The 22,138-nt window shown below is 40.8% G+C and overlaps 2 protein-coding genes across 7 annotated transcripts in view; one reads left to right on the top strand and one right to left on the bottom strand.

Annotated features, from left to right (window-relative positions):
- poc1a (POC1 centriolar protein A) overlaps positions 1 to 19,919 on the bottom strand; it is a 57,368-nt gene extending 37,449 nt beyond the window's left edge. For 5 of the 6 annotated variants that reach the window (XM_047348470.1, XM_047348469.1, XM_047348471.1 and 2 more), the window contains exons 1-9: positions 19,485 to 19,717; positions 12,086 to 12,170; positions 11,789 to 11,960; positions 11,435 to 11,614; positions 11,226 to 11,333; positions 10,839 to 10,954; positions 6,320 to 6,453; positions 2,242 to 2,310; positions 344 to 496 (exon numbers count right to left, since the gene is read on the bottom strand). In XM_047348470.1, coding sequence (XP_047204426.1) covers positions 344 to 496; positions 2,242 to 2,310; positions 6,320 to 6,453; positions 10,839 to 10,954; positions 11,226 to 11,333; positions 11,435 to 11,614; positions 11,789 to 11,960; positions 12,086 to 12,170; positions 19,485 to 19,499 — 1,032 coding nt within the window. In that variant the 5' untranslated portion in view covers positions 19,500 to 19,717. Of the gene's footprint in view, positions 1 to 343; positions 497 to 2,241; positions 2,311 to 6,319; positions 6,454 to 10,838; positions 10,955 to 11,225; positions 11,334 to 11,434; positions 11,615 to 11,788; positions 11,961 to 12,085; positions 12,171 to 19,484; positions 19,718 to 19,900 lie in introns of those variants that run through there. The other variant, XM_047348474.1, reaches the window with a different exon arrangement.
- b9d2 (B9 domain containing 2) lies at positions 16,834 to 17,682 on the top strand. Its single transcript, XM_047348475.1, has one exon. The coding sequence runs from the start codon at positions 16,979 to 16,981 to the stop codon at positions 17,504 to 17,506; it is 528 nt and encodes a 175-aa protein (XP_047204431.1). The 5' UTR covers positions 16,834 to 16,978; the 3' UTR covers positions 17,507 to 17,682.
- Positions 19,920 to 22,138: the final 2,219 nt, after the last annotated feature.

Here is a 22,138-nt window from a genome sequence, read left to right as displayed (position 1 = left end):
CTAAGATGGCTTTATGCTAAGGATAAACTCAAGGGATCACAAACACAAAATGTGGTGATCCAACACTGGCTCTGTCACTCTGCTGAAAATCACTAAACTACTCTAATCCCTGCACCACTGGCTGCTTAAGCTACTGATGATGTTGCCTAAGCAGGTGCACGAGCACAAAATTGATGTTAGATGGCAAAAACCAGCAGCCAAGTGGTAAGAAAATGCAGAAAAGGGCTACAAAGCTGAGGCTGGGGTTTCAATCCTCGCTGGATAAACTTTTAAAATGCTAAATATACCTTTACAGTACCTCCTACATGTTCAGTCCTTTACCAGCATAGTGAATAAGACTTACCTGGCTGTTGAGGACAGGTGGATCAGAGTTAACATGGAGATGAGCTGTGGAAGTGGCTGGTCGAGTCTGTGAACTCGCTGCACTTTTATGGTGCGATTTGACACCATTACTGCTTTCACTGCATTCATCAAAGTTGCTCTTCCACACCAGCACCTGTAAACACACCAAATTATGTCTGAAATAACATACTAAATAAATTAAAACTGCAAGCAGCATTTGCGGCCCTTGCAGCTCAGCGCCGCTCGGCCTGTGTCGTGACCGCGGGAGCATGGCCTTGCCACCTCCAGTTAAATAGAGCATTTGAAGTTTCCTAGGGGGTGCCGTTGATCTAAATTCCAATCTAATCCAATAAAGCAGTTTGGGGGTTGACAAAGATATTCAGTTTGAAGTAAATTGGACCATGCATGTGTAATTGTGGACTGTATACAAACTGTGACACATAAAATTGGCTGCTGCCACTCCCACTTCGTCCAGCCAACAGTCAGTGTTCAGAGTAGGATTCAACATCACTTTGTTCTTTGTCATTAGACACTGCTTGAAGCTTGTATGAGTGACAGTTTAAAACTAAGACTAACAACAGTGAAACATGGGACTTCCTGTTCTAAGTGGGTGAGGCTAAAGCGATGTCATCAATTCACCATGCCAACGTGTTCAGAATTTGTCTACCATGATGCATACAAAATTTGGTGCAGATCTAATGATGTATGAGCGAGATAAAGCGTTTGAAGTTTCATAAGTGGAGCTGTTGATCCAAATTCCAATGTAATCCAATACAGCTGTTTGGGGATTGGCAAACATCAACCATGTTTAGGTTGGAGAAAATTAGACCGTGCCTGTGTAATTTAGAGCCTTTGGGTTGATTTAAAAAACATTTTTAGGGGGCGTTGTGGAGAAATTAAGCCACGTCCATCAAATATTTTACTGGATCTCTTTTTGGGGCTGGACTAAGATGGATCATATAGAATTTTGGTGCAGATCAGATGACACATGTGGAAATAAGAGTCAAACATATGGTCATGGCGAGACGTCACACTTCGCCACGCCGCCACTGCCACACCTTCCAATGTACATGGTCTGTGTTCCAAACGAAGTTAGACCAACTTGTTATCTGTCTTCTGACACACTTTCAACTTGATTGGCTCAAGAGGGTCAGAGAGGGACCTTTCAAAGCAAAAAAAGTTACTAGCTGTCTCCAGGGGAGTAGCGTGGCTGTGATGATGTCATTTTTTGACCACATAGGATTGTTGATCCCCTGAGAGGGATTAATAGTACCAGGTTTGGTCTAATTCAGCCTTTTTTTGAGGCCTGGCCCTGCCCCTTCAACATGCCCAAAAACTCACCATTTTGATAACTTTTAATCCCCCATGCCTTATCTGCACCAAATATGAAGCCAATAGCTCAAAATACCTGGGAGGAGTTTGTTAAAGTTCGCATGTGTGAAAAGTCAAAAACGTCCAAAAATGACCTTTTGACCTAAAATGGCTGACTTCCTGTTGGTTCTAAGGCATACCTCCATGAGACTTTTTTTTCATTATTTGGAAGGATCTACCTATGTACCAAATTTCATATGTCTAGGACTTACCAGTTGGCCTATCACACTTTAGGGCCGCTATAGAGTTGTTTGGCCCCGCCCATTTTTGATTCCATTAAAATACCACAATATCATGCGGGGGACAAAGTTTGGTGTGTTTGGTGCAGCCTCCAAAAAGCCGCTTCATTTCATGTCAAAAAGAAACGGAGCAATTACAATAGGCCTTTGCAGCACTTAGCTGCTCAGGCCCAATAAAATTTGAGAATTAAGACAACTTAGTTTGGTAAACATCTTTGGATGCTCTTTTCTGTCTAATAGGCAAGCCATATGCAATCTAGCATTATAAGTGAGAAAAATAAACCTTCACCTGTTCATCAGAACCTCCAGATGAAAAGTAATCCCCTGTTTTAGAGAAGGCCACACATGTGACTGGACCCTAGATTGAAGAAAACCCAAACAAAAAACAGAAAAGTGAGGTGATAAAGTAAAAAAATACAAATACAATTTTAAGATCAAGTCCTATCTTTTCAACATGAGCAATTTTCTTGTTTCTAACAAAAAACAAATACAGGCTTAAATTGTAAGGCTCACACTGTGAAGGTTTGAATTATATATATATGCCAAATGATTACAAATATTTTATTAATTTACTCAGTAACAACAAAACTGACAACTAAATCAACCTGTGCTGAGTGATGTTCTTTGTATTTTAAGAACATTTAATTTCATTTTTTTTAAAACACACAGTGACTCTGAAAAATATAAATGTATTAATTGAATACATTTCCTCTGCCAGGAAACAATTTTGAAGGTGTAGATTCTATTGTAAATAAGTTTTGAGAGTAAAGACATAATGATGAACATTATAATGAACATAATTTAGTACATTACAGAAAACACAAGTAAAAATTGATATAAAAGTACAAGATTATTGATAATCAAGAGTTTACATTTGAGTGTGTGTTCAACAAATTAATTAAAATAAAAATAATTTTTTGTCATTCACTATCCTTTTCGAAAAGCACCTTAAATTCAGTTTAAATCCAGAAATCATTTTTTTTTTATATACACAATTGACTTTATTTTATGCAAAGCAAAAAACAAAAGAGATGAGAACAGGAGCTTCAGAGTGGGAGTATGTATGTGTGCATGTGGGTGCTTAGAGGACGGGTCGGTGTTGAAGCTTACAGCTGAGCTATTAATAAAATCCACTAAAAACACATGTTATCGCTTTGAGATATACGGACTTTGGCTTGCTATGGATGTATGAAAAAACTGAAAAAGCTGTTCTAAAACTAAGAAATCACACACTTTGTTATTTCTCCACTTCAAAAACTATTTTGTATCCAAAGAAAAGAAAAAACATGGAAAAAGACATGAACGTGGAGGCTGTTGAGAGGGAAAATAAGTGTGTCCTGCGTCTGGCACCCATACAGGTTGGTTTGGCTGAGGATGGTTTCCCAGAAGCACCTGAGAGAAGCAGACAGCAGCTCTATGGCAACGCGACGGTCTGACAGACAGCATGTTCTGTCTCTGCTCTGACTAATGCGTGCTGCCAGGCTGGTACTTGCTACGGACACACACACACACACACACACACACACACACACACACACACACACACACACACACACACACACAGAGCAATGAACCTAAATGGCCCATTTTGTCTTGAGATACAGGAGCAAGTACCACAAAACCCAGACAATACCCATATTGTTCAGTCTAAATAATGATGACAAACATACTTCATACTCTTTATGTTCCAAGCTGTTATGTCTCAAAAATCAGTTGGAGTAAACAGAAACCATACATGTTCTGTTACTCAAAATCTCCAGTAAACAACACTATATGTTTCACTTAAATGGAAAACAGCATTAGAGTCATTTGTTGAATTTAAAGAGAGATATTCTCATTTTCCAGACATTTACATAATTTACTGAGGTCTATAAGACACCTACAGACTATTATATCAAAGCCCTCATATACATATATAGAATTTTCTGGTCTTCTTTTGTTTGAAGCTAATTTTAGGAGTGCAATGAGAGTCTGGGCTGCTGTTTGTCTCTTTCTTCTGGTGGGTCTGTGTCTTTAAAGATGGTGGTACATACACTCATTATCTTAACTCTTGAGCAGCAACAGTGTCCCAGCAGATAGACAAACAAACACTCAGCAAACTGGTAGAAATAAAAGATTTTATTCTCAAACATGTACATTTTCCTCATCTGCCGTTTGGCCATTATTAGCTAGCGTCATACTTTCAAATGTCTTAGCTTAATTGTAGACTGCAATGCAGATACCAACACTGAGTAAAACAACTGTCAGCAAAGTGTGTTACAACACCAGTTGCATATTGTAATTTGTACAGTGGGTCTGAGTTAGTGAAAGTAAAAATTAGAAATTGTTTCTTATAAATGCTAATTTTGAAAGATAATTAGTGTATATCTTTACTGAGTCGACCTCCCACTTCCCAATTATTAAGAAAGCGCTGTACATAAAACCTGGAAATCTGAATCACACACAGAATAAGATATTTTCAGACTAAGAGGGCCAAAAACAACAACTCAGCACTTTCTGCTTTTCAAATGACGATGATGTCTTCCATCTTTTAATTATTACTACATAACTTGTTGAGTCTCATTTTATTCAAAGGGTTTTTAAAGGTTAAGATGATTTATTACTAGGGCTCTAACGGTACACTCAGCAAAGGGATAAACAGCAAGAATCGGACCAAAATAAGGCATCTTTCACTATCCTATCACTATCCTTTTATTCTATAACCTTTAATCAAAGTGTAAATAATCCAAGTTGAATTTATTTCCATTTCAAAATATTAATTTATGCTACCAGCTCTTCATGACAGGAGAGCTGGTAGCATAAAACTTACAAAAATATTTTGATTCTTATTCCTTACAGAGATGACAATATGAGAGTCTTAAGACTTGAATTATTTTAGGGATTTGAAGGAAAGACTGGTTGTTTGGCATCCCACAGTGTTATTTCCTGTGTTGCATTGTGGGTCTTGCAGTTTTCTCACAGCAAAATGACACCTGTGATCCTTATCTATAACTACATCCCAAGAAGTAAATGAATGCCACCAGAGAATAATTGTAAAACTAAAAATAAATTTGGCAATGAATGAACGAGCAACGATATTGACATTACTAAATGTTATTTAAGCCTAGTTTTACAAATCTTGATATCTTTAAATTGAAGACTCAGACGACAAATATTGTGCCGTTTCTAATATTGTTTTTTAATCTAAAGTTTCAGAAAACATTTTCCAAGTTTATAGTGAAGCAGAGATGCTAAATAGACCTTGATTAGCTCACTTCAACTCCAGCCAGGTAACATCCTCCAAAGCCTGGGTAAGCAACAGACTTATCGGATCCAACACCAAATTACTTACATGTTTTCATGTGAAGTACAGGTGCATAGGCCTACACGTATGCACAGCAAAACAAATGCATGCAGACACAAACACATTAACCTAGACACCCACTCTGAACAGATGGGGGGCTCTCCCATCTCTCAATCTGCAGCAGGGGAGACAATTAGCACTCCGAGTGGTCCCAGCACCAACAGATTGGTGGTGTCACCATGGAGCCAAATATAACAACAGAAACTGAGACAAAGTACAGGAGATGACAAGTCTGGAGGTGGGAGAAGAAAAAAAAACACTTTTTCTTCATTTCGACAAAGGATGAACCTTGGCAAGTGATTGCAGAGAAACACAGGTGACAAAGACAAAAAAAGGCAGGATGAAAGACGGGCAAACAGTGCGAGGGGATAGATAAACAGATGGACCACATGTGGTACTGGCAAGCCACCGATTTCCACAACCAGCCAGCAAGCCAGTCCATCAGCTGTTCAAACAAACAGACACAGTCAGCGCGCCGTCCGGCCAGCTACTCCAGGCAGCCAAAATGTGAGTGCATCAGATGTGGGACAGAAAGAGGCAGAAGGTTCAAAAGGAAAATTAGGATCATTACGAAGGTGGAAAAGAGGGAAAGAAAGTTGTCGTGACGTTTGAGAAGTCAACAGCACAAAACCAGAAAAGAAGAAGGAAGAGAGAGGATCGGGAGAAACGGGGGCAGAAACAGTTCTGTTTCCTTCCAAAAACCATGAGATGAGTCATCCTGAGTGGGCTGCCAGCTTGCCAGGCAAGTACTAAAATACAACAAATGCAAAAAAGGCATCATACGCACACAACTCGAGTGCATACAGACCTAAGCAGAGATAAACGTGTATATTGGAGATGTTGAACACACGTAATGGTACACACCAATGTAACCCTCCCTGCGTTACTTTTTAGAAGAGACTCAACCTGTCCTGGTCAGGAACAAGTATACTGAACAACTAGGCCTGCAGGATAGCCGTGTACAGGGTGTGTGTGTGTGTGTGTGTGTGTGTGTGTGTGTGTGTGGGTGGGTGCATGTGTCTACCTGATGTCCATGCAGTGTATACAACAGCTTTCCCTCCACCAGGTCCAGTATTTTCATTGTGGAATCGCTGGACGCAGTGATTAGGAAATTACCAGCAGGATGGAAAGACAAACTGTTCACAGCACCACTGTGGACTAGAGAAAACAAAACACACAGATCTTATAGCAGGACTCAATGCACATGTGCAGCTGTACATTTATTTAAAGTTCTTCCTAAATCACATGTTCATGTTCTACTTCTTGAAGAATGAAGGGTACCCTTTAAAGAGCAAGTGACCATGTTATGCACACACTACAGCATTATTGAGAATTAAAAAAAGGCACATCTCTTGTTTGTTTTCAAATACAAACACAGTGCAACTTTCAGGTTGAGGTTCTGTGTGACTCTCAACCAGTGGGTTGCAAAGAGATTTCTGAAACTTCACAATATAGAATTAGAAGAAGTTGTCATTCAGTAACATTTCTGTTAGGTCTTATTTTACAAACAGACAGAAAACGTTAATACATATGGTTTGTCATTCTTAGCCCTAGTTACATATTCTAGCCGTGGATCCTTAGATTTAAACTAGAGATGCCATCTTTACAGATAAGGTCAGGTATTTTAAAGCAACAGTTTTTTATTGTTTTGCTTAAACACACTTCAGCAGACCAGATGTTTGGAGCTTTAGTGCATTACTGCAGTGCATCACACTGCTCCAGCTGCTGTTTAGAAAGAAAAGCTTATAAAGTCAAGCATCAGAGAACAATTGCAACTCCTCCTGAATTAAAACGATCCCTTACGTCTTTCACATGTCTTCTTCACCCAAACAGTGAGAATAAAACATTTAAAAGCTGGGGGTCCCTCTGCTGGATGAACATTGGTAAGCCCTAATGAGACATTAGCTGAGAGCTGAGGTTGAATGACTGCACAGAGTGAGAGAGAAAGAGATTGGTTGTTTTCTTAACAACAGGTTCATTTAAGGACAGAAAACAATATTAACAATTCAGTAATTAAAATCAGCACAGTTAAGTTCAACACAACAAGCTGACATTGTTAACTAGTTGCTGCCATTTGTAGCAAAGGCTGTCAACACCATACTTTATAAATAACAAAGACAATTTCATGTTACGTTAAACCATAATCCAACCAGTTTCTAATAATGCCTGCTACAAGTTTTGACAAAAATCATTCCCTTTTAGCAGGCTAATGTGTTAAATATATCATGTAAAATGAAATAAAATGAAAGCAAAGAGAATTTAGAGGTGTCTTTATCATCATGCTCAATCACCACAGGCAGATTTGATTATCCATTATTAGATCTCAAAACTGAAATCCATTTAGGAGGGCTGATTACACCAATCAGCCTGACTGCCAGACTGATAAAACAGCATCAACATTCAGTTAATAAGATGCCAGAAAATGTTCAGCTACCAATCTAATGATGAGATTTAAACTAGGGATGTGGTGATGAGAGATTTTGTGGCTGAACCACTGATAACAACTTTAGATCTATAAAACAAAACTACAAAATACTTCTTTTAAATACATTCTGGATACATTTAAAATTAAGCAGTCTTTCTTTTAAAATAAAACAATGATTTCCGAAGAGGTGAAAAAGGTTACTGTGTTTTCCTTCTTTCCATCACTAAAAATCTAAAAATACAGTAAAAATGTCCAGGTTACAGGACACATGTATCTATAGATAACACTTAACTGAAAGAAATTACAGCAGTCTCTCCAAGACTTGTTATAAACATTTTCTTTAATGTGAAAATGTAACATGCTAAATATCACAAGTTATTTGTTTATAATAACTATAAAGAAGCCTTAAGCATCTTTTTTGTCGTAAGAAAAACATACAAATTATTTATATAAAAAGAACCAGATATATACCGACTGACCGACAGACAGATAGATATTTTTTATATCTACATCTATATATAAATATAGATATATCTATAGATAACTAGATAGATATATCCATCTCTATCTATATAGATATATATATCTATATAGATAGATATCTATCTATATATATATATATATATATATATATATATATATATATATTTATTTATTTATTTATTTATATATATACAGGTCCTTCTCAAAAAATTAGCATATTGTGATAAAGTTAATTATTTTCCATAATGTCATGATGAAAATTTAACATTCATATATTTTAGATTCATTGCACACTAACTGAAATATTTCAGGTCTTTTATTGTCTTAATACGGATGATTTTGGCATACAGCTCATGAAAACCCAAAATTCCTATCTCACAAAATTAGCATATCATTAAAAGGGTCTCTAAACGAGCTATGAACCTAATCATCTGAATCAACGAGTTAACTCTAAACACCTGCAAAAGATTCCTGAGGCCTTTAAAACTCCCAGCCTGGTTCATCACTCAAAACCCCAATCATGGGTAAGACTGCCGACCTGACTGCTGTCCAGAAGGCCACTATTGACACCCTCAAGCAAGAGGGTAAGACACAGAAAGAAATTTCTGAACGAATAGGCTGTTCCCAGAGTGCTGTATCAAGGCACCTCAGTGGGAAGTCTGTGGGAAGGAAAAAGTGTGGCAGAAAACGCTGCACAACGAGAAGAGGTGACCGGACCCTGAGGAAGATTGTGGAGAAGGGCCGATTCCAGACCTTGGGGGACCTGCGGAAGCAGTGGACTGAGTCTGGAGTAGAAACATCCAGAGCCACCGTGCACAGGCGTGTGCAGGAAATGGGCTACAGGTGCCGCATTCCCCAGACCTGGGCTACAGAGAAGCAGCACTGGACTGTTGCTCAGTGGTCCAAAGTACTTTTTTCGGATGAAAGCAAATTCTGCATGTCATTCGGAAATCAAGGTGCCAGAGTCTGGAGGAAGACTGGGGAGAAGGAAATGCCAAAATGCCAGAAGTCCAGTGTCAAGTACCCACAGTCAGTGATGGTCTGGGGTGCCGTGTCAGCTGCTGGTGTTGGTCCACTCTGTTTTATCAAGGGCAGGGTCAATGCAGCTAGCTATCAGGAGATTTTGGAGCACTTCATGCTTCCATCTGCTGAAAAGCTTTATGGAGATGAAGATTTCATTTTTCAGCACGACCTGGCACCTGCTCACAGTGCCAAACCCACTGGTAAATGGTTTACTGACCATGGTATCACTGTGCTCAATTGGCCTGCCAACTCTCCTGACCTGAACCCCATAGAGAATCTGTGGGATATTGTGAAGAGAACGTTGAGAGACTCAAGACCCAACACTCTGGATGAGCTAAAGGCCGCTATCGAAGCATCCTGGGCCTCCATAAGACCTCGGCAGTGCCACAGGCTGATTGCCTCCATGCCACGCCGCATTGAAGCAGTCATTTCTGCAAAAGGATTCCCAACCAAGTATTGAGTGCATAACTGTACATGATTATTTGAAGGTTGACGTTTTTTGTATTAAAAACACTTTTCTTTTATTGGTCGGATGAAATATGCTAATTTTGTGAGATAGGAATTTTGGGTTTTCATGAGCTGTATGCCAAAATCATCCGTATTAAGACAATAAAAGACCTGAAATATTTCAGTTAGTGTGCAATGAATCTAAAATATATGAATATTAAATTTTCATCATTACATTATAGAAAATAATGAACTTTATCACAATATGCTAATTTTTTGAGAAGGACCTGTAAGGAGATCCCCAGTGACACAGTGTGACACAGCAGTTCACAGGTTTCCCTAACATTTTAAAACAAAGAACTGAGATTTCCATAAAGATTGCCAACATTTACTAACCTAGCTTGGTGCACAGCAGGCATAACTAAACTTTTAAGAAGGATGAAACAGCTTTACAGCTTTTGTTCTTATGTTACCTTTATTTTTCAAACACTTAATCTAAACACAAAAAAGCTAAAAAAAAAGAAAACCCTTCACATTAAGGAGTGTTCTTGTCACAGTGACCTTGTCTGAGAATATATATAATGCGGTCAATAACAGGAAAAGTTTACATTTGGAATTGCCTTCTGATTGATCACCAGTTATGGCCAGTCAAGTATAAAATTGGCCAATTCCTGTCACTGGCTGTTTTACATACATCACTAATTTAGTTTATTTGGAGCTGCACAGAACATAACATGACATAACATAAGTACTGCATGGATGCGTTATTTTGTAGCCTTCTGTGATATGACACATTTTTGAACCGTTGGATAGACCTTTACTCTACTCTCTCAGTAAGAGTGGTGGTGGACTGATTGAAAAAGAAGAGGAGTGAGGAAAATGGAGGTTAATTGCATTCAAGGTAATACAGCCCTAATCTTAATTGTTTGTTTTTGCAATTTGTGTGTCGTGAATACAAATAACATTTAAATGAAGAAAATGTACTCAAGTAAACACTAGTATATTAACTATAATACATTGGGAGTGGACAAACAAAGCATGAAAAATAAGTTATTCCATAAACATCAGAAGATGGAAAAACAGGTCATCAAGCTAAACCATGTTGTGGTTAAATACGAACTGTTCTTTTGCTCCAACAGAAGATGGGTTCACGGGGTGTTTTTACCTGGATAATGCTGAAGCATCTTGTGGGATCGGATGTCCCAGACCTTAACAGAGTGATCAGTACTTGCTGCGGCAATGCATGTCCCACTGGGATGAAAGTCTACATAGTTTGCATAACTTTAGAGAAAGGAGAAAAAAGACATTTAAGCATCAGCTTAAAGAACTAAGGGCAAGGCTATCTTTAATTTAAATTTCTCTAATAAAAGAAAAAAGGCATTTTACAGAAAACAATACAGTATTATTCTTTATCTGTCACTTTTCTGACCTCATGTAAAATCCTTATTTGAACACAGTTTACAAACACAGACTAGTTTCAGTCTCTTCCTGCGTTTATCAAATCGTTTTATCAAAGCTTCTCACGTTCATCATTCTGGTTTGAAACGCTTACCCAGCATGTTCAGAAAAAGAATGAATGCATTCTCTGCTGTTCTTGTCCCACAGTTTTATGGTTTTATCATCACTGGACGATACAATCAAACGATCATCTGGAGAAAACCTGAAAAAGAAAATTTAATTACGAAAAGTCCTTCAATAACTGGTTGGAATATATATATATAAAATATGGTTACAAAAATTGCATATATTTGGGTGTCCTACTTAGCACAGCGGACCCAGTTCATGTGTTGGCAGAGATTGAAGAGGAACTTCTGCCTATGGACCGTCCACAGTTTGATGGTCTTGTCATCAGAGGCTGTCACCAGAGTCTGTCCATCACCAGAGAAGTTAACACAGCGCACGGTGGCGGTGTGAGCTCTGAATACTGTTGACTCTGCCTTCCTGTAAACACACCGCATATCACTTAAATGTAAAACAGTCAGGGGTGGTCAGTGCTGTATCCTGACAGCTGGAGAAAGGCAATAATTAGAATCAGTCTTCTGTGGTGGTTTCAGGCTAAACTTAGATAAAAGAGGAGTAACTGAATACAGAAAGTGAGGATACATAAAATCTTACATGCTGGGCACCCAAAGGCGTACTGTTTTGTCTCTAGAGGTGGAGGCCACCAGGTGGCCAGATGGAGAAAACTGAACGGAAGTCACAGCTTCTTTGTGCCCATCAAAGCGATACGCTCGCATCTGAGGCTTCATGTTCCAGATCATCACACAAGAGTCCACAGAGCCTGTAGCTGGGAGAGGGGGAAGCACACTAGAGTGAATTGTGCAAGGCCACAGTGAACAGCACAGTAAAATAGAAGACAAGAAACAGAGACACATACATAAAAATAGTCTGGAAAATAAATAAGGTAGTTACCAATCTGTTTCATGTTGCAGTTGAAGTCCACACTTGTCACAGTGTGCCGATGACCTTTAAAATGTCTCTCTAGTGTTGGATCCAACTATGTGGAGAGGGAAACAGAGAAATCTGTTTGGTGACAATAAACTACCATGATTAAATCAGCAACTATCAAAGCAAAAAAAAAAAAAGAAAATCTAAAAATAAACCTGTTTTGGTATTATTTACAAAAATAAACTTTTTACAAACTTTTAAAATAAGAAAAATGCATTATGAGTGAATTCATAAGCAAAATTCCTAAAAAGATCACAAAATCTGATAGATTGATGAAATATGTACAGAGATTTCCCTTATTTGGAGGTAATGTGTTAGTATCACATCCTCTAAGAAATTTCTATACTTATTTTAAAACATGATTTTGAGTCAGAACATGAACCTTTTAAATACAAAATAAATAACAGACAAAAGAGCATTAATTAATTGAGCAAAGTAAGCTAATGTAACAAAAATGTTGCATTTTCTGTAACAGGCTGACAATAGTCTCATTCGCAAACCTCAAAATGTGTCATCCTGTATAATGACTCCTGCAACCATTACTGTACAGGATATACAATGAAGGACAGAGAACAGAGTAAAATAGCCCATTTAACACAGAACCTTTCACTCGGAATCGAGGCACGTGACGTCGCCCGGTACGGCCGAGCTGGGGTCCCACCCTGGAGCCAGGCCTGGGGACTCGTCGGAGAGCGCCTGGTGGCCGGGTTGCTCCTCGCGGGACCCGGCTGGGCCAAGCCCGAACGAGAGACGCGAGACCATCCCCCAGTGGGCCCACCACCTGCAGGGGGAACCATGAGGGACCGGTGCAAAGAGGACTGGGCGGCAGACGAAGGTGGAGACCTCGGCGGCCCGATCCCCGGATGCTTAGGCTGGCTCTAGGGACGTGGAATGTCACCTCGCTGGGGGGGGAAGGAGCCTGAGCTGGTGCGGGAGGTCGAGAGATATCGACTAGAAATAGTCGGGCTCGCCTCCACACACAGCGTGGGCTCTGGAACCCATCTCCTCGAGAGGGGCTGGACTCTCTTCTACTCTGGAGTGGCCCGCGGGGAGAGGCAGCGGGCTGGGGGAGGTTTGCTTGTTGCCCCCCAGCTCAGCCGTCTCGTGTTGGGGTTTACCCCGGTGGATGAGAGGGTCGCATCCCTGCGCCTTTGGGTTGGGGACAGGTCTCTGACTATCATTTCGGCCTACGGGCCGAGTGGTAGTGCGGAGTACTCTGCCTTCTTGGCGTCCCTGTCGGGGGTGCTGGATAGTGCCCCTCCTGGGGACTCCATTATTCTGCTGGGGGACTTCAACGCCCACGTGGGAAACGACAGTGACACCTGGAGAGGCGTGATTGGGAGGAATGGCCTCCCCGATCTGAATCCAAGCGGTGTTTTGTTATTGGACTTCTGTGCTAGTCACGGATTGTCCATAACGAACACCATGTTCAAACATAAGGGTGTCCATCAGGGCACTTGGCACCAGGATACCCTAGGCAGGAGGTCAATGATCGACATTGTTGTCGTATCATCAGACCTTCGGCCACATGTTTTGGACACCCGGGTGAAGAGAGGGGCTGAGCTGTCCACTGATCACCACCTGGTGGTGAGTTGGAGCCGCTGGGGGAGGAGAAACCTGGACAGACTTGGCAGGCCCGAGCGCATAGTGTGGGTCTGCTGGGAACGTCTGGCGGACCCCTTGGCCAGGGATGTATTCAACTCGCACCTCCGGGAGAGCTTTGACCAGATTCCGAGGGATGTTGGAGACATAGAGTCCGAATGGACCATGTTCTCCACATCTATTGTCAATGCTGCTGCCCGTAGCTGCGGCCGTAAGGTCTGCGGTGCCTGTCACGGCGGCAATCCCCGAACCCGGTGGTGGACACCGGCAGTAAGGGACGCTGTCAAGCTGAAGAAGGAGTCCTATCGGCTGTGGTTGGCTTGTGGGACTCCTGAGGCGGCTGACGGGTACCGTTGGGGCCAAGCGTGCCGCGGCCCGGGCGGTGGCAGAGGCAAAAACTCGGACCTGGGAGGAGTTCGGTGAGGCCATGGAGAAGGACTACCGGTTGGCCCCGAAGCGATTCTGGCAAACCGTCCGGCGCCTCGGGAGGGGGAAGCAGTGCTTCGCCAACACTGTTTACAGTGGGGGTGGGGAGCTGCTGACCTCGACTGGGGACATTATCGGCCGGTGGAAGGAGTACTTCGAGGATTTCCTCAATCCTGCCATCACGCATTCCCTGGTGGAAACAGAGGCTGGGGACTCGGGGAAGGACTCTTTCATCACCCAGGCTGAAGTCACCGAGGTGGTTAAAAAGCTCCGCGGTGGCATGGCTTCGGGGTTGGATGAGATCCGCCCTGAGTACCTCAAGTCTTTGGATGTTGTGGGGCTGTCATGGTTGACACGCCTCTTCAACATTGCGTGGCGAACAGGGACAGTGCCTTTGGATTGGCAGACTGGGGTGGTGGTCCCCCTACATAAGAAGGGTGACCGGAGTGTGTGTTCCAACTACAGGGGGATCACACTCCTCAGCCTCCCTGGTAAGGCCAGGGTATTGGAGAGGAGAGTCCGGCCGATAATCGAACCCCGGCTTCAGGAGGAGCAGTGTGGTTTTCGTCCCAGCTGTGGGAAACTGGACCAGCTCTATACCCTCTACAGGGTACTCGAGGGTTCATGGGAGTTTGCCCAGCCAGTCCACATGTGTTTTGTGGACCTGGAGAAAGCATTCGACTGTGTCCCTCGTGATGCCCTGTGGGGGGTGCTCCAGGAGTATGGAATCGGTGGCTCTTTACTAGGGGCCATCCGGTCTCTGTACAAGCGGAGCAGGAGTTTGGTTCGCATTGCCGGCACTAAGTCGGACCTGTTCCCGGTGCATGTTGTACTCCTGTTCATAACTTTTATGGACAGGATTTCTAGGCGCATCCAAGGGTCGGAGGGGGTCTGGTTTGGGGACCAGAGGATTTCGTCTCTTCTTTTTGCAGATGGCGTGGTCCTGCTGGCCCCATCTAGCCAAGACCTACAGCATGCACTGGGGCGGTTCGCAGCCGAGTGTGAAGCAGCTGGGATGAAGATCAGCTCCTCCAAGTCCGAGGCCATGGTTCTCGACCGGAAAAGGGTGGCTTGTCCTCTTCAGGTTGGAGGGGAGTTCCTGCCTCAAGTGGAGGAGTTTAAGTATCTCGGGGTCTTGTTCACGAGTGAGGGAAGAATGGAGCGGGAGATCAACAGACGGATTGGTGCAGCTGCCACAGTAACGGGGGCACTGTGCTGGTCCGTTGTGGTGAAGAGAGAGCTGAGCCGAAAAGCGAAGCTCTCGATTTACCGGTCGGTCTACGTTCCTACCCTCACCTATGGCCATGAACTTTGGGTCATGACCGAAAGAACGAGATCCCGGATACAAGCGGCTGAAATTAGCTTCCTCCGTAGGGTGGCCGGGCACTCCGTTAGAGATAAGGTGAGGAGCTCAGCCATCCGGGAGGGGCTCAGAGTAGAGCCGCTGCTCCTCCACATCGAGAGGAGCCAGTTGAGGTGGCTTGGGCATCTATACCGAATGCCTCCTGGACGCCTTCCTCGGGAGGTGTTCCAGACACGTCCCACCGGGAGGAGGCCCAGGACACGGCCCAGGACACGCTGGAGGGACTATGTCTCTCGGCTGGCCTGGGAACGCCTTGGGCTCCACCCGGAGGTGCTGGAAGAGGTGTCTGGGGAGAGGGACGTCTGGGCGTCTCTGCTGAGTCTGCTGCCCCAGCAACCCGGTCCTGGATAAGTGGAAGACGACGAGTACGAGTACCTTTCACTCGGATACATGGGGATCTGTCAACAAGAGAATCTAAAACCCATCAAACAATACTTGGACACAAGTTAAAATCAGTCAGTAATTTAAGAGCAAAACTGTGGGGCTGGATTGTATTAAAAGCAGAAGAAAATTTAAGTGGGCATGAGAAACAAGGCTAACCGTGTGTTTAGAAATTAAGTTAAAAGATGATATGCAGGAACTATGCAATTTTAGGAACTGTGTATGTGCTAAATTGACCATATCACACTAAAAAATACCATTACTAAAAGGGTTATACTATAGGCCCTACATTTGTTTTGTAAATGTAATTGAGTGAAGGTACCTTTTTCCCTCAGAGTAAAATGTCACATGTAAATAACGTACTCAAGTTAAGAATATTTATATTATAACCACACCAAACAAAGTAGTAAGTTAATTTATTACATTTCACTTCTGTGTCTAACGAGTGAAAATGTCAGCACCCAGTTCACTCGACTCTGAAACTGAAAAAACAAAATCCACTGTGTGGCGCTGTTTCACATTAATCCTCAAGGCTCCAAAGCCTGCTTATTTTAGGCAGAGAAAAAAACATTATTAATAATAATAATCAAACTTAATCGTCCGAATGATTGGGGGTAATTTATAGATTAAAATTGTTTATTTTCCAACCATCCACAAACATCACTTTACATATAATACCACAAGATGAAACGCGTTTTATTTTAAAATATACCCTGAACTTACTCAGTCAGGCAGAAATATCTAATTTGCGTAACCACTATCAGACATCATCTGTCAATTTAACTATGATTTCATTAATACTTTAACTGAAATACTAAATATTATCAATCTAACACAGGCAAAGATTAGGTGTTTAATCTGCTGCAAAAAATTAAATCAGACCTAAAGAGCAAGTGTTGCCTGACAGACCGTACGCAGGGTTTTCGCAAACAATTACACTGGGGCACCCTGGGTTACCAAGGAGACATGACATGTACAGCTAGCCACAGCCAGAGCCACTGCTAACCGTTAGGTTAGCCGTTACTCGGAGAGTGAAAAGAGGAGTTGAAAAGCCGCATGTTCTGGTTAAAGCGGACAGTTGTGAAATGGCAGAGCTTCACATCATAGGCCAGATCATCGGGACCAGCGGTTTCCCGGAAAATAGCCTGTTTTGCAAATGGGGAGTTCATACAGGAGGAGCATGGCGTCTTCTCTCCGGGCTAAAGGAGGGACAGACTCAGGTGGACATCCCTCAAACCGGAGACATGGCTTACTGGAGTCACCCAATTGATCTGCACTACGCAACCAAAGGTCTCCAAGGCTGGCCCAAGATCCACCTGCAGGTATGGCACCAGGACTCGTTCGGCCGCTGCCAGCTGTACGGGTACGGTTACTGCCACGTCCCCTCCAGCCCGGGACATCACCGGATAACCTGCGTGACATGGAGGCCGCTTGGCTCCTGGCAGGAGCAGCTGGCGCAAATGTTTGTTGGAGGAGGTCCCCAACTTCGCAACCCGGATCTGATATACAGCGGGGCGGACAGATACAGATTGCACACCGAAACAATGGGGACTGTGGAGCTGGAGCTGGGAGTTATTATGAGACATTTTGACAAATATGGCGTCGAAAGCTGAGACTTTTAACTTCTGAACATTTATTATAGTGTGTGTTGTTCAGGCAAGAGTCGTGTAAAACAAACTCTTAAGTAAAGATTTGAACATTTTTTATAAATCATTTTTACGTTTTTACACTTATATTACACTTGTGTTGATAAACTATTGTGTATTGTCAATAAATGGTTTCATATGGATATTTTGTTCATCTTCAAGAAAGACCTGCTTTTATTTATTCACTGTAATTTTGTATTGAGCTCTTGTTTATTTACCCCTTTAAATGTGCATTAACCAAACCCAGTACATTTTGTTGTAGTTTTAGAGCAAACAATTATTACACAGAAAATAATCCTTTTTTTTCATATTCTGCATTTTATAGTCTAACAAGTAGCTGTAAACTGGTTAATAGTCAGGTAATCTGATCAAATAGAGCCAGCAGTCTGCTTTTTCCCCAGAAATGATGATCATAGATAGCTAACTACAGCATTACCTTTTTATTTTTTTTACTCCTTTTATTTTCCATGTGTTTTGCAGCTGGATGCATTGACAAAACCTAATTTGCTTTTCTTGTAAGTAAGGCAAAACTGTGGGAACCTTTCAGCCAACTCTATGGCAGTGTGCAGCAACCAGTGTGCTGTGTTTTCTATGTTCCATACAGCATTATACAAATTCCAGTCTCTCAAGCTCTTTCTCTAGTAATGGTAAGACAGAAAACTCGTGATTTGATGCAACTTTTTAAAACCTTGGGATACCTTGATGCAGGCTCAGGCCTATTTACAAATATACCCATATTAGACCATAATAAACAAAATTGGGGAAAGAAAAGTAGTCATATTTTGAAAATATATTGCGTAATAACATACTAACACAGAAAATATAATCTGCAGTGATTACTAATATCTTTAAGTTGCTGTTATACTATATTTCTCATCATCTGTACCCCAACATATAGACTGGAAGATCAGGAACACCTCTATGTGCATCCAAAAGATGCAACTGTTTTATAAATCTCATCGGACCATGAAATATGCAATTTACATTTTATTATATATTTTACAATTTCATTTTAAGTACAGAAATGTTTATTTCTCATGTGAAAACAGAAAAAAAAAACACATCAAATTGTAACCAGAAAGCAGTAGATGCAAACATTCTGTGTTCACTGCGGCTTCCTCCCACAGTTCAAAAACATGACGGTTAGGTTAACTGGTCTCTCTAAATTGATTGTGTGCATGCCTGTCCTGTGTGTCTCTATGTCATCCTGTGATGGACTGGCGACCTGTCCAGGGTTTATCCTGCCTCTTGCATAATTACCGCTGGAGAAATCCTGCTATTGCATACAAACTCTTGTTCAATGTTTCCTACCGCTAAAAGAATACTTAATGCCATTTTGTGTTAATACAGATAAAGTCTTCCTTTTTTTTAATCAACTAAATATGAATAAATAAAGTACCTGAGTAAGGCATAAAAGGTGGGAACATTACTTAAGACATACATTTGATTTTGCACCTTTTCATCTAGGGAGGATAAGCCAGATGTTAAATGCATCCTAAGAAGCCACCTGGGGTTGTTTAATGTCTGATTGAATGTGATTACACCATGGGTTAGTTGCATAAGCAGATGTGCAGTAGACTGTAAAAATGGCTGCTTTAACATTGTATATGCCAGTACATTAGCTTGCATGTACAACTTTCACTGCACACGGTTTTCATCTCGTAAATCATTTCGTATGACATGGCCGAACCACATCAAAAAGTAGTTCTGCCCAATAAAATCATAGAATGTTTAGTTTCTGATCCTTGTTAGTTATAGAAATCATATCAACACTCGTGTTAGTGTTAAACAGAATATCATCCTGGACACCATAACAAACAAAACAAACCCCAAACCAAATGTTGCAATTTAGGTTTTCACTTCCCGCAAAATACTATACAGTACAAATATGAAACTCACTTCACCTTCGTTGCTCCATTAACAAGTGGAAAGCAGCTCAACTCACCAGTACAGAAGTCATTTTTGTTTGTGTTGAAGGCACACACTAGATAAGACTTGTTCCTGCGACGTGTATGACTGTCGCTTAACTCAACTTAAACTTTTTCTTGAGATAACCGAGAGAAAATCATAAATCTGCTAGCTTACCGGTTAGCTAAAATTAGCTGAAGGCTAACCGCTAGTTGCTAACAACAACACATTCAGTTTACGCGCCGCGATTGGGCGCGGAGACCGTTGGTCAGAACTCTTAAAGGAGACACCGTACAGTAAAATGCTTTTAAGTCTAAACTTTGATCACAGGTTACAAGTAGAACAAGTCGAATAACACAAATTTGGAAAAAACAAACACTTTTACCCCATTTTTATCACTTTATCTAAACAATAAATAAAGTTCTATCATATTGCCGTCTACAAATGTAGTACCTTGCTATGACCACCAAGTGTCCCCAGTGGTGCATAAAAGTTCTTTAAGAAATTGGCCCTTGATATGAAGCTTGTTGTATAATGCCATAATATTTCCAAACCTGCAAATATGCTACAGCAGTTCGACTAAAAATAATGAATAATTTATTGTACATTATTTGATGAAAATGTAATATTTATTTATTTGAATTCATTTTAAAGATGGCTGCTATTAATACGTTCTACTCGAAATAACAAAACTGCCAAATATTACTTATGTAAGTTTTTCTGTTGTTTTATAAATGTGAGATTAGACCAGCAGATGGCCTTAAAGCAGAAATAAACTACATACCCTTTTTGCATCACAATAAACGCATTTTTCTTTAATCCTTAGGTAGTTAACTTATTCTATTTAGGAAAAATAAACTGTGTTGTGCATATACAGAAAATTTGACATACTAAAACAGTTGTCATTTCATCCAAATGTACCAAATGTTGTCACCATGGCATAGACAGGGGTAACATTGCTAAATTTAGGTCATATGACATGAAGTGTAAAAGGTTTTGTAACACATTCATCTTTCTCAAAAAAGAATTTAATAAAAAATAATGGTAACACAAAGCTACATCATTTTAACAGGTTTAAATGTCACCATGTATCAATTACACTTTTAGGATAAGTCCATAGGTGTTACGCATGTACATTTTTCAGGAGCACATCCCCAGTAGAATTCGTGATCAAACTTCAAAAAAATGTTGCACCTGTTAGTGACAGGATCATGCTGTGGGGTTCCCATGATAAAACAATTTGGGCTTTTTTGTCATGGGAAGATAAATGGGGCTAATTAAAGAGCAATACTGGACAAAAATCTGTTAGAGGCTGCAAAAGAAAGAGACAAAACTATATATTTAATAAGAAGCTTTTTAAAAAGTCTTCCCCATATGGCTTTATGTCTAGTAGCTCCGCTGGGTAGGTCATACGCTGTAACCATTTAAAAGGACCTTTTGGCTGCAACATATACTTTACCTAGATTCCCCCTGTGGGCTGTTAAAGCTGTAAGGTTGATTAGTCACATTGCAAACAAGTCTTGCCTCAAACACTTTCAGGAGTCACATTATACACTGTGTTTATGTGGCTTTACTGTCTGTAATTATGTGGTTTTCCCATTATTTACTGTTTTAGAACCTAATCCCAAAACGACCCAACAAACCTTCTTCTAACCTGGAAGCAATTTTACTGCTTACAAGATTAGGCCATTATTAGCTAGCATAAGAGATATGCGACACATTATTTTACTCAAACACGTTTTAAGTCATTGCAAATACTCAGAAATCTGGCATTTTTGTAATATTGATCATCTTTTTTTCTACTTAATTTTGCTCCACCTACAGACCATATCAGATGTGGTAAGTGATCACATTTCTTGATAATTCAACCCACCCAAAATTCTACCTTTACCATCAAGATACTTATTGATGCTGGACAGGACACCTTAAAAAAAAAAAAACATTAATCCCTAATCCAGTCTCACATGTGTTTAGTTACAGTAAAGTGGACAGGCTCCAGATAATCTGCATCAGACACACCTACAGGTTAATCTTTTGCAGTTAAGTAGTTCCCATCAGATCCTTTGAATGCTTCTTACACAAACCCTCACTGAGAAGGAAGTTGAAAGAGAATGAACTAGAATCCTTCCTCATTCCTTTTAGGAGTATTTTTATTTATCCTATTCTGTGTTTGTTCATGAACACATTTCCGTTTTCAGTAGGGGAGGACGTTCTAGACATTTTTATTTTATGATTAAGATTTTATTCATCATTGCATACGTATTTTGTTTTCCATATTGCAAAATTAATACCAGTTGAATGAAAAAAAATGGTGGAATATGCAAACCTGTAGCTGAGAATAAAGGTTGATTTTTTTTCCAGAAAGCATTGCCTGCAGGAGTAAAACACTTCTCAACATCCTTCTTCATTGGGCTTTTAAAAGCACATTTTTACTCTATGAACTCCTTTCAAGTCAAAAAGCCTTCAAAGCTTCTTTGTTCCAGTTTTACATCTGTCCTACAGTCACAAAAATGCTGGAGTAGAGCAGTGGTTTATATTTAGATACAACTATGCATTTCATAATTGAGGAAATACAAAAAATTCTGAGCTCACTCAGTTGGAGATGGCGTGTATGTAATCTGCAACACTGCTTTGTAATTTTCTTTTTCTGTAATTGACTGGAAAAAGCAAAATTTACTTAAAAAATGAAGA

Source organism: Girardinichthys multiradiatus, chromosome 20 (assembly GCF_021462225.1).
Source record: "Girardinichthys multiradiatus isolate DD_20200921_A chromosome 20, DD_fGirMul_XY1, whole genome shotgun sequence".
Classification (NCBI taxonomy): domain Eukaryota; kingdom Metazoa; phylum Chordata; class Actinopteri; order Cyprinodontiformes; family Goodeidae; genus Girardinichthys; species Girardinichthys multiradiatus.
Note: the sequence above shows the minus strand (reverse complement) of the source record. Positions and strands in the feature narration are given on the sequence as shown.